Source organism: Stegastes partitus, unplaced genomic scaffold (genome assembly GCF_000690725.1).
Source record: "Stegastes partitus isolate 25-593 unplaced genomic scaffold, Stegastes_partitus-1.0.2 Scaffold119, whole genome shotgun sequence".
In the NCBI taxonomy this organism is placed as follows: domain Eukaryota; kingdom Metazoa; phylum Chordata; class Actinopteri; family Pomacentridae; genus Stegastes; species Stegastes partitus.
The window spans coordinates 620,992-633,249 of record NW_007577850.1 but is presented as its reverse complement, the minus strand read 5'-3'; the positions used below and the strand labels follow the sequence as shown (position 1 = coordinate 633,249).

Sequence of the window (12,258 nt, the reverse complement as noted above, 5' to 3'; positions counted from 1 at the left end):
TGAACTGCAGCGATTCTGTCCAAAGGAGTCAAAGATGAACCAGAAGCTGGTGGACGGAGACCAGAAGAACCTCGTCGAGGTGAAAATAACCAAAGGACATTTAACCAATATTAGCATTTCTGTACGTTTATTATCGACGCAGCAGATTTTGTCATGTTTCCAGAAGCTGCAAATAACGTTGATATCTGTCAGTTTAGATGCTCAGTGGTGTTGCTGCAGGACTTTCTATTGCAGTGAGAAATGAGCCCACAGTGAGTAAAAATGTGAAAGGAGCAAAAGAAAGCCCAGGAGCTGCCTGTGAAGAATGGTTGAAACGGTTTACACAGTTTAAATTTAGAGGTTTTGTGCGTTCAGAACACAGCAGCTGAACCTTCGCTGTGTTCGGGCCGCTGAGCGTGAGAGGACGAAGCTCCTGCAGTCTGAGCTGGCTGAGTCACAAACAGCCTTTTCAGTTCATGCTTCCATTTCTGTGGTTCCCCCAGACAGAGTTTCCTTCCTCCTATCAAAGCGCTGAGGCCTGTATAGCTGTAACGTATCTCAGGTGTCTCTCTGGCGGCGGTTTGGACGGCAGACCAGACAGCAGAGGTGCATCGAGCCCACAGCTGGCCGCCGCGTCTTCGTCTGCAACTCGGTTTTTCTGGTGTGTTTGGGATTGTTGGCACTAATTGGTCATTATTGTTCGCCAATTAGCACCAGCCGCTGCCAGAAACATCACTGACTGGGTCTGGAGACGCTGCTGCCAAAATGACACACGAGTAAATGTGCTGAATAATATGAATGATACGCTGCACTGATCCACAGCCTGGAACCAAATATCAGGAAAACTAGCTCTGGCAGCAAGGGTACCTGATAAAATACATCTAAAATTTTTTTATTATCTTTAATAATTGTTAAAAAATATATATAAGAACAAAAATAAAATAATGGCAAATATTTGTAAATATAATGTAGGTAAACTTTGTATTTATGGTCACACATTAAAATAAACCCAACAAATTAATATTCGCAAAAATACAGATTTTATTTTACGTTGACAGTATTTAAACTTTTGGTCTTTTTTTTTTTCCTGCTTTTTTTTAATAGTAAATGTTGAATTTATTTTTTTTCTGGGATTGTATTTGATTTTATCTGTAATTTAACAATACAAGACAAATTTTTTAGCAGATTTAAATACAGTTAAATTGTGAAATTTTATGGTTACACATAAAAGAATAAATCATTTGTATAAAAAATAAAATAAAATCAGATTTTTAATGTAGATATTATTTACAGTTTTTGCCTGCTTTTTGGGGTTACATGTAAATTGTTATTTATGTATTATCTGTAATTTAAATAGTTTAATTACATTTTTACCTGATTTAGGGACAGTAAAAAAAGGTGTGAATAAAATGTAGATTTTATTATAACATTTCATTAACATTTTTTTGTCATTTTTTAAATTATATATATATTTTTATAATTTATTATTTTTTACATGACTTCACCAAAACAGGGGAAAAATGTAAAATCACTTTTTAAAAAATATTTACGTTGTTTTACTTTAATATGTACATTTTCTTTATAACAACGGCAAATACATGTAAAAATAAGATTTAAAAAAATAAGATCTGATTTTTGGGTGATTTAAGGACAGTAAAAAAAGGGCAATTTTATGATATACTACTGCAAAAGAATGAATTACCATTTAATATAACTTCTTGATGTGACCATTGATAACATTTTTTGTCATTTTTTTCAAGTGTTAACATGTAATTTATTTGTTTTTTTTCTGTGAATTTGCTGGTTATTATTTGTCTTTTCACAAAACTGAGGAAAAATCTGTAAAATAACATTTGAAAAAGTATTTACATACAGTACAGACCAAAAGTTTGGACGCACCTTTCATTCAATGAGTTTCCTTTCTTTTCATGACTATTGACATTGTAGATTCACACTGAAGGCATCAAAACTATGAATTAACAGACTGTGTGAATCAAGCCTTCATGCTAGAATAGCTGCTAGGAAACCACTGCTAAGGACAGGCAACAAGCAGAAGAGACTTGTTTGGGCTGAAGAACACAAGGAATGGACATTAGACCAGTGGAAATCTGTGCTTTGGTCTGATGAGTCCAAATTTGAGATCTTTGGTTCCAACCACCGTGTCTTTGTGCGACGTAGAAAAGGTGAACGGATGGACTCTACATGCCTGGTTCCTACCATTTGTAAAATTAAATATTTTTTATGTGGATGATGTTCACAGATCTGGCCTGTTTTGGGATAATTCATGTTAATAAATACTTTTTTCTCTCTCTTTGATTTTACTAGTTATTTAACAAAAGACAGAAAATCTGTAAAACAAGCTGTTTTAAACATTGCAGACAGTTTACGGATTGTTGCCGGTGTTGCTCGCCTGCAGGATGACTGAAGTGATGAACTCTCTGGAGCCGGCCACGGAGGACTTCGGCGGCGGCGGAGGAGCAGCAGGAGATCAGGACACAGTATCCTTCCCTTCTGCTCAGATTATCTCTAACCAGCTCTGCTTCATCCGAGCACAAAATCGTACCGCGGTGAGTCACGGCAGCGATGAGTAAAATGTGGGTTGGTGCTGCTCGGGTCATTAGTCGGACTCAGTCCTGCTGTGAGTAAATGTTATATCAGCTGAGCCAAAAGGACAAGTGAGTTATTGTCTACTACTGTATTTTCTCCACACAATGCTTCATGATTAGTGGAGCTGGGAGCCGTTTGATGCGTCTGCATTTGTTTTATTTCTCTGTGGTTGTACGTGGACGGATCCGTTCTGCTCGACACTGAACTATCTGAACACGTTTTGGATGAAGTGCAATGAGATTTTATGGAGACATTCACAGTTTAAAGACTCCCATTGAGTGTAAATCTCTTTGGCTTGTGGCTAAATGCCTGCAAGGCTAGCCTCAGTAGCATTTAATGCTAAATAACAGGAAGAGAACGTCTTAATCTGGGGTATTATCGACTCTTCAGAGGAATTTTATGAATCAAATCGAGTTTTTTGTTTAAAGACAACCTGAGCTGACCTCTATTGTTTCTCCTTATGTGCCACCTGATTTCAAAATCTGCTGATTTTAAAACTCCTGAAGCAATTACAGCCAAATGTAGTCCACAGCTGGACCAAACAGGAGACTTGAAGCTGAAATGTAAAACCTCCGCAGCAGCAGCAAGACTTGGCCCATCTGCAGCTTGGGCTAGCTGCTTAGCGGTGACTAAACTTTCAGAAGATGCATCAAAGTGGCAGACAAAACAAATCAGCACTTCTGCTCACAATTTTCATAATAATATGATGCAGAGATTTGTGAGTCGAGTTCAGCTTTTGTCTGCAGGAAACCACAACTAACCGTGTGATAAGTTCAGCCCAGGCTCGACTCGCCAGGCTGATTTAGTTTCAATTTGGTCCGGGTTCTTGGTCGGGATCGATGTTTGGTTCAGATTATTTGAAGTCTGAAACCTCCTGAACAGCTCACAGACTCAAAAGTAGACACGTTTGAGATTTAGGGGTTTAAATCTGTATGATATGAAACGAAACGAGAACAGTGGGGAAATTTATATTGTTAGAGCAGCAAAGGGGATAATGCAAATATTTAAGAAACAACAGAAAGACATTATAAATAAACCAAAAATATAAATGTTTGCATGTTTGTTTTGGGGTTTTTTTTGGTTATGATTATGGGTCTTAGCAGTGGACACTGTTGCCCAGCAATGCTAAACATTCTAGCCCTTGATGATAACGTTAGCGATTAAAATTTCACCTCCAGGTATCGTTGAAAAACAAATAAACCGCCTTGACTGCTCAAACACTTTCTCATCTAGATGAACAGTTTTTTTTCCCCTCAGTGCAAAGTATTATTAGTTTGTGCACCACAGGCTCCATTCTGTTTCCATCTGTTTCCCCCTGAGATGACTGGAGGTGTCGCTCTGCTCCATGGCTGCTGCCTCCAGCACCATATTCTTAACATGTTGGGGAGTGTAACGCATCAAAATGTTCAGATTTTATGCAGGTCTGAGATATGATCTGCTGGTTTTAAAACTCTTTTGGGGTTTTTCGGCAAGTTTGGGCCAAAGTTGGGCTAAATGTGGTGGAGAAATTAACATTTAGGTCACTTATAACCACTGCTGTAAAACAATAGCCCAGCTTGCTTCCCAAATTAGTGAATACACTCATTTAAATGCTTTCTATTTCTGGTTATGTTCAAACATTCATAGCTCCATCGCTTTATTCTACACTGAAATAACAGAGCAACTTCTGCCTGAATTGCAATTAAATCTTATATTTACATTCCTCTAGCGCCACAATCAGGCCAAATTTTAACTGAGCTAGATTTACGACCTGCAAATCTAACAGCATTCCCTCGGTTGCATTTAATGTTTATTGCAAATTAGCAATTGTCAGCTCGCTATTATTCCTAACTTGTATGTTCTTGTCCTCTTTAACATTTGCTGAAAATGTTCTGGGTATTTTAATTTAAGAATTAATTTCATGTCTAATCTGTTGACATTTGGGTAACAGCTGGTTAATGTTGGTTTAGAAATGTGGAAAATGAGGTTATAGAAAACTCTTAACAAGTTCTGCTCGTTCTCGTAACCAAAAAACAAAATGGCCGCTTCATTAATTGGCCTCTGGTGCATGAGGCATAGTTTAACATCAAAGAACCTTCTTCACAGAGATCTTCCACCTGATGCACAGGTTGCAGATGTCCTAATCCGCTTTTTGCCGCATTGTTGTTCTTTCGCGTGCGGTTCGAGTAGCGGCGCTTTAATCCCTCCAAATATGACAAACCTCCAGTTCACCTTACATGAGCCTCGCACAGATCTTCCCAGATACCCATGAAAGGAATCCCAAGCTGTCCAAGAGGCTTCCCTCCATCGTGGTGGAGCCGACGGACGCCACCGAGGTGGAGAGTGGCGAACTGCGCTGGCCGCCGGACGAACCCACGTCTCCGGACGAGAGGAAGAATCCAGGAGGACAGACTGCAGGTGAGAAAACAGAACCGGTCCAGCGTTTGGATCCGCTAGACTCACATCAGCCAATCACAGGTGAACCAGGAAGTAAACAGAAGCCACGTGGACTCATCAGCAGGTCTGGCTGTGGTGGAAGAAGAACTAAAATCCTAAAAATGCTCCATCTGGGTTTTACCTGCCTCAGAACTGGAGGATTTTTGGAGGGAACTGAATCACTGCGTGGCCTCATTTGACAGAAATCTAAGCTTCTTCCTGTTATTTCTGACCACCTGATAAACCAAAAACTACTAATAAATGTGAGCTAAAGACATCCAAACGACAAAACTGTATTCTTTAGCACTGGCTGAAACACACAAACAAACTACCTCTCTCTATATATATAGCATTAAAAAGATCAATAATCATCGATATCGGCTAAGTTTAAACTTTCTTTTTCCACCATGTTGTCAAACCCTATATTTAATAGTTGAATTGTTGAGATCTGGCTGAACCATTGAGCTTTTGCTTTTTGTTTATTTATTTTACTAAAAAAAGACTTCAAGTTTGGAGGAACTTTCTTCGTTTAACTCTTAGAGTGGAAACAGTTTGCAGCGTGAAGTGATTAAACACTAAGTGTCTCCATAAGCAGCAGCTAGTAGTGGGTAAGGAATGAAGGTAAACATGATTTATACGTAGCTCACTAAACAGGCCAATATTTCTCACTAACAGGAACGAGAGTATGAAGCTGCATCACTTGCACTGTAAAACTAAATCTGTAAAATCAAACAAACAAACAAACCTGTCAGAAAAGGTGTAAAAACCAACATGAACAAGAAAATGCAAAAATATAAACAGTAAAACTGTGTAGTGTTTGGTCACACGTTGTAAAAGAACAAATTATTATTTGTGAAAATAGAGATTTTTTGTGTAAATTAATGTGTTTTGGGTTTTTTTTCTGTGATTTTTGAGATTTTGTCTTTCATGCAACCAAACAAGAAACATCTATAAAATAACAGTACATTTTTTAAACCATTTTTCAAGTCTAGATATACATAATTATTCTAAAATAACTGCATTTTTAATGGTATAAATAATAGTTTTTGTTGATTTAAATACAGTAAAGGTAAGTTTACCATCAAATGTTGTAAAAAAAAACCAAAAAAATCATTTGTAAAAAAAAAACAATTAATTAAATTGAGATAAATTGAATCCGGATTATTGATGAGGACATTATTTACAAGTCACATATTAATACTTTTTTTTCAGTCATTTTACTATTTATTAGCTGTAATTTAACCAAGCAGGAAAAACAGTTCTAAAATGTACCATTTTCAGTCTTCAATATGCAGAATTTTACTTCCAGACAACAGCAAATATCTGTCAAATTACATGTATTGCTGTTTAAAACACAGCAAAACTGTAATTTTCTGTTCAAAAATAGTAAATACATTTAAAAAAAATTTTTTTTTTTAGTTAAAAATGGTTAAGAAAACATTGTGGAAACTGTCGAGTGACGTCCAAGTAATTCAGATTTGTACCCAAGTTGTCGTTCTCCCAACATTTGTGGTTCTTATCTGGTGTTTGCTCCACTGTAAGTCATTCAAGCTGCTGGCATTTATGTCGCTTAATTTGCATTTTTCTCCCCCGACTGGCCGTCAAAAAATTAGCATCCGTCTCTGTAAAGGTTACTTCTTGTAATGTCGTCGTGTCTTTGTGCTAATGACGCACTTTGCAGTCGTTTTACCTGATCGCAGGAACCGAACAAAACAGGAAAAACACTGGAGAGCAGACGTGTTGTGGTTTACTGCGGCATAATATTGTGATTACATGCATCAGCGAGTTGAGAAATGAACGGCAGTATCGAGTCCATCTAATCAGCCGGCGCCCAAACGGAGCACAACTCACAATAACTGCAATTTTCCACTTAGAGGGCGTCGTTTGAAGGGACACATTTCACCGGAGTTCACGCCGTCCCGTGTGGATCTGCCGGCTGCTGGAGTTTATCTTCATCGCGCTGCTTCTGAGAGGCACTTGACGTTTTAAAATGCAACCGAGCAGCAGATTTCAGCGTCACGGCCAAAGAAAATGGGGATTGCAGAATATGAACCTCTTCGGTTTCTGCTCGTTTCATTGCTTTGCTGTTTTTGATTTATTTAAGATTAAATTTGACATGTTAAACTAACAGTACCACTTTTGGTTTGTGCATGGCTCCATTAGAGCTCAGAAAAACTCAGAAATCTGTCTGAAGTTTGCAGGAAATAGGGATTGTTCTCTCTGGGTTGGAGACAACAAGCGAAGGAGTTTCAGCGTCTTCGGATCTCGTTTAAAGTCACGAGAAAATGGAGCTTTAGTTCAGTTGAAGTTCCAAACCTCACCTATATTGTAAAAACAAAACAAAACAAAACAAAACAAAAAAACAAAGAATAAAGAAAAAACAACTTGTCAAAATGCTTATTTTTTGCACAATGTAATTTTCTCCATTTTGTGAAAATGCAGACAGCAACTTGTAAAATCACAAAAAATATTCATTTACATGTTAACTATAGAAAAAATAAAATAGAGTCCACATAAAAAGTTTGTATTTTTTAAAATTGTATTTTGTTCTTTCACGTTTGACCATAAAATCACACTATTTTTTTTACTGTATTTAAATTGATTTAAAAAAAAAAAAAAAAAGTTTCACAAATACAAAACAAATTTTACAAATATTTGCTGTCATTAGAAAAAATAAATATGTATATGTCAAATTTATGCTGCAAAATCATCTTTTAATTGTTATTTCACAGCTTTTGATTGGTACAGATACTTATAAAATTAGAGAAAAAAAAAAATTACAAAAGGCCAAAGCTGTAAATAACATCCATTTTAAAAGTTTGTGTTGTTATAAACTGAATGTTGCTCTTTCACATTTGTCCATCAAATTACACAACATTTACTGGATTCAAATTTGTCAAAAAATTATTTGTTAAAATTATTTAGATAAAAAATATATGTACATCAAGGATTGCAATTTTTTCATTGCATACAATGCATTAATTTACAAAAAAAGGCCAAATCATTAATTGTTATTGTAATTGTTTTGTCAAGAAAGTGTTATTTTACAAATATTTGCCATTATTAGAAAAATATGTATATGTCAAATGTAAAAATTCAAAAATCATTTTTAACCCTTGTTTTGAGATTTTTTACTATTAATTTACTAAAAAAAAACCCACACACACAAAAAAACCCTCAAAAACAAACTTGTAAAAAAAAAAACAAAAAAACATCCGAATTAAAAATTTGTATGTTTAGAAATTGAATCTTGCTTTTTTATGTTTGACCATAAAATTACACAATTTATACATTTACAGGATTTCTATCTTTAGAAATATATGTTATTTTATAGATATTTGATATTTGTTTTTATTTGGAAGAAAAATGATGTACGTTAAGGATTGCAAAAAATAATAATTTAACCTGGTATTTTACTGATTTTACCTGTTTTGTTATATCACAGATAAAGTGGTATAAAAGGGGGATTCATTTACATGTTGACTGTAAAAAAATAAAGTTTTTTATTTATGTTGTTGCAAAGAAAGCATAAACGTAAACCCAACACCTGCTGGTTTTCCAGATGTGGAGCAGTCGGACGCCGGTGCGGACGAAGAAGCTTCAGGCGAGGAGATGCAGGACTCCAACTGAACTGATTCTCCTCCTGTGAATATACTCTGTGACTGTGAGTGTGTCCCGACGTGGATGAGTGGCGTTCAGTAGAGGAGCTCGTGGATAGAACAGACGGAGGCGACGAAGGAGACAAAGTGTAGAAAACAAAAAACAAAACAAAACAAAACAGATTCTTAAACCCCAGCCGACGGCTTGGAGCCAGAGTCGTGTCGGCGCCTTTCCTCTGACACGCTAATAAAGATGATTGAAGGGGACCAAGTTGCCATTGCCTTTTCCGACTAAAATTTATTTTCTTCGTCTGCTTGAACTCAAAGATAAGTTTTGGCAGCAGACGTGTTTTTATCGTCCCCGTCTGATACGACTGTTGTCACATCTCCAGCTTTGTAAATACAGATTTTTCTCTCTCTCTCTCTGGCTCCAAGCCCTCGCCGTCCAGATGTCTGCAGCTGGACAGATGTTTCTAAATGCTGTATTAAGTATTTAGCTCATGCTACGTGCCATACTACTACTACTGATGGTAGCTGCTGTATCCTGTGCACAGTTTTTACATTAACTTTAGACGTACTGTAAATGACACCACTGTTTGTTGAGTGCTCTAGTTTGGTGATCTTGGTCTCACTTTGTAATAATAATAATAATAGCGGCGAGTTTCCACGACTTTATTCGATGTCATTACACTCTTTAATATACTCGAACATGTGAGCATCGTCTTCATACGGTAGGTGTTAAAGGGAATGTAGTTGTTCTACTTTAGGATATCGGAGCAATATGTTTAAAGGCAGTTTCCATTTTGTTAAGAAGAACCAGGATATTTTAGACGTGTGTCGCTTGTCACAGACAGATTTTTTAAAATACTGGGAGCTTAAATTATTGCACAAGTAATAAACCTTTTGAAAAATTCTTACATTTTGTTGCCCCTGCTGTGGTTTGTGCCGGTCGTAGCCTCGCTCGTTGGTTGGTCGAGCAGCTTCGTCTTCTAGAAAATAAGTAAAAAATGTTGGTAACAACAAGAAAAACACGACTTTTAATCATCAGGTAGAATAAAATAGGCCTGATGTGAAGTAAGGTTATCAACAGTTGAAAAAAAGGCCTGATTCATGCATTTACAAACGTAAATTCAACGTAAATCCAACTTTTATGACGTCAGATCTCTATTTCAGTTGGTCACATGCGGCGTGTATCGGTTTCGTACTCGCTTGTTCCAACGTTTTCTACCTTTGTGTTCCAGAAAATTAAAAAAGCAGTTAAGTCACATTTTCAAGTATTTCTGACAAAACCACGCCTTATTCGTCACAGCAGGTTGGTCTAAATGCACAGTAAAAACTTTAAGGTCACCACTTTTGGTATCTCACCATAACCGACTACATTACCCATGAGCCTCAGTTGGTGTTGCCACGGAGATCAGTCTAGCCAGATGTGTGAATTAGAACAAATGCTTGTTGCAGCAGTTGTTAGCAAAACTAGACACCAAAGTAGCAGCTAAAAAAAAAATAGAAATAATCTCCAGATTGTTCCTAGAAGTCTCTAAAAAGAATCTCTGTGGATTAAAGTTCCAGATTTCGAGGTTTCTGCAGTGAAACGAATCCCTTCCTGCCTCAGAAGTAGCTCAGATGCAGCTCTGCACCACTGCTTCATCTACAATTTGCAGATCTGTTAAGTCCATCTTCATTCCCCCCTGTGCTGCTAGCTGCAGCTGGAGCACACCAGCTCACCTACAACACTGCTTAGTACTCATTCAGCGAGACATGACGGCAGAATAATGATGAGAAGAAGCAGTTGGGCTGTTTTGGTGTATTTCCAACCACAAGAACCTTCTCAGTAGAACCTTTTTCTGGGCTGTTGTCATGGAGAAAACAAAAACCTGCTCCATGGTGGGTACTGCTGACAAACTACTTTGGGGGTCGACTCGCTGTTAATTAATTTTTTTCAGCCCTCTCAGTGTCTTTGGTTGAATCTTTCCCAACATCGCCATTAACGCCGCTAACATCCAGTCGTAGTTCTGGTGCACCTGGAGTTAACGTCACAGTTGTTGTATCCTACAGCGCAATAGAAACAAGAAGGCTGAAATGTTCCACTTTGCCTTGAGTTCCTGCATTGGAAAGTCGCACATTGGTTCTCTAGGTTTGTTACGTATGAAACACGAGTCTGCGTTTTTTAGACCGTCATCGGTACACTGCAGTAATAAGGTGGAAATGTTCAGTCATGATGTTGACTACGGATGTCGACGGTATCGGCAAGAACCTGAGTCTGATCCTTCATTTATGTCCGCTGTCACACATGTTGGAAATCTGAGTAACTTACTAAACACGTGCAGCAGTATTAATCAATAACTAACAAAAAATCTGCATATATTTTGTTAATCTGATGTTGCTGCCACAACTGCAACCAGCACATATGCTGCTAGGAAATAGGGGCAAAACCTTAATAAGTCCAAATCCTCTGTCAGAGAAGTCTTCGTCACGGTGGCCCTTTACTAGCGCAGCATCCCTGCTTGCCAACATAGAACTGCCCATGTTTCCTGCTGTAATAAATAGTAAGAGGCTCCATCTGGTGGTGCAACTGGGTACTACAGCTGAGCAACAATACCTCGTGTGTATTATCTAGAAAAATGGTATTAGCAGATGCTAAATATGAAAAGACTTGGATCGGATTGGGGGTACAAACGGGACCATCTCTAGTGTTGACTGCCTGTTTCTCACATATAAAACACCATATTGACACACCAACAAAAATAATGGTATTTTTCCCTGATTATATACAGTTAACCAGTAATTTTTGGCAGCAGCGGCTCCAAATCTGCTCAGTGCTCGGCTTCCTGGCCTCTGATTGCGAACCCATAAATGGAAGGCAGCCAGCAGTATAGATGACGGCGACACTGCAGGTGTTGAAACCACATGAGCGACGAGAGCTGTCAGGTGTAAACAGTGCTAATGTTAGCCTCCGTTCTCAGAGTGACACACAACGTTAACAACACGATGGCTCCTCAGGAAGATTGAACAGTGGATAGAGATGAATGTCTCAAGTCACAGCATCAGTTTGCTCCAATCAGCAGCACACTTGGATGTGAAGTCCATTATTTACTGGACTCCTGATGCTTGAGGTTACACCGAATTTCTCTCGAGCAGATCTTTTTTGGGGGATTTGTGCTTCTTACTTGCGCTACATGTGGCAAAACAACATCATCAGCCCTCCTGCACAGACTTCCTGCTTTGTCACTTTGCTTTTTGAAGCATGAAAACTAAAAGCCAGCGGTTGCAGCTTTGCAAAGCGGCAGGTGAGAAGCAGGTGCGAACTGAAATCTGCAGCTGATGAAGGAGCTGTGTCAAAGTGTGGGAACAACAACCCCATCAAATGTCTGCAGGTACATCATGTGAGAAACTCACTGGATGAACATTTTTCAGATGAACACACAGTTGTGGATCGCTTCATCCAGTCAGAACATTCTGAACTGAACAACATTGAATTATGGTCGATTTAATTAGGCTTTTTTGGCAAGAATTTACGAAAAAGACTCTTTTATGTTAAACTGAAAACAGATTTCTACAAAGTAATGCTCATTGTCTTGCTGGAAAACTGATCTTCTCCAAGTCTCAGCTCTTCTACAGACTGCATCAAGCTGACCTCCAGGATTTCTCTACACTTTGC

General features: G+C 37.9%; 1 protein-coding gene across 5 annotated transcripts in view; it reads left to right on the top strand.

Annotated features, from left to right (window-relative positions):
• Nucleotides 1-9,519, top strand: part of LOC103354750 (protein LBH-like) — a 17,631-nt gene extending 8,112 nt beyond the window's left edge. For 3 of the 5 annotated variants that reach the window (XM_008278257.1, XM_008278259.1, XM_008278258.1), the window contains exons 2-4: nt 2,396-2,477; nt 4,818-4,983; nt 8,564-9,519. In XM_008278257.1, the coding sequence (XP_008276479.1) occupies nt 2,397-2,477; nt 4,818-4,983; nt 8,564-8,631 (315 nt within the window). In that variant the 5' untranslated portion in view covers nt 2,396 and the 3' untranslated portion in view covers nt 8,632-9,519. Of the gene's footprint in view, nt 1-2,226; nt 2,232-2,357; nt 2,478-4,817; nt 4,984-8,563 lie in introns of those variants that run through there. The other 2 variants (XM_008278255.1, XM_008278256.1) reach the window with 2 other exon arrangements.
• Nucleotides 9,520-12,258: the final 2,739 nt, after the last annotated feature.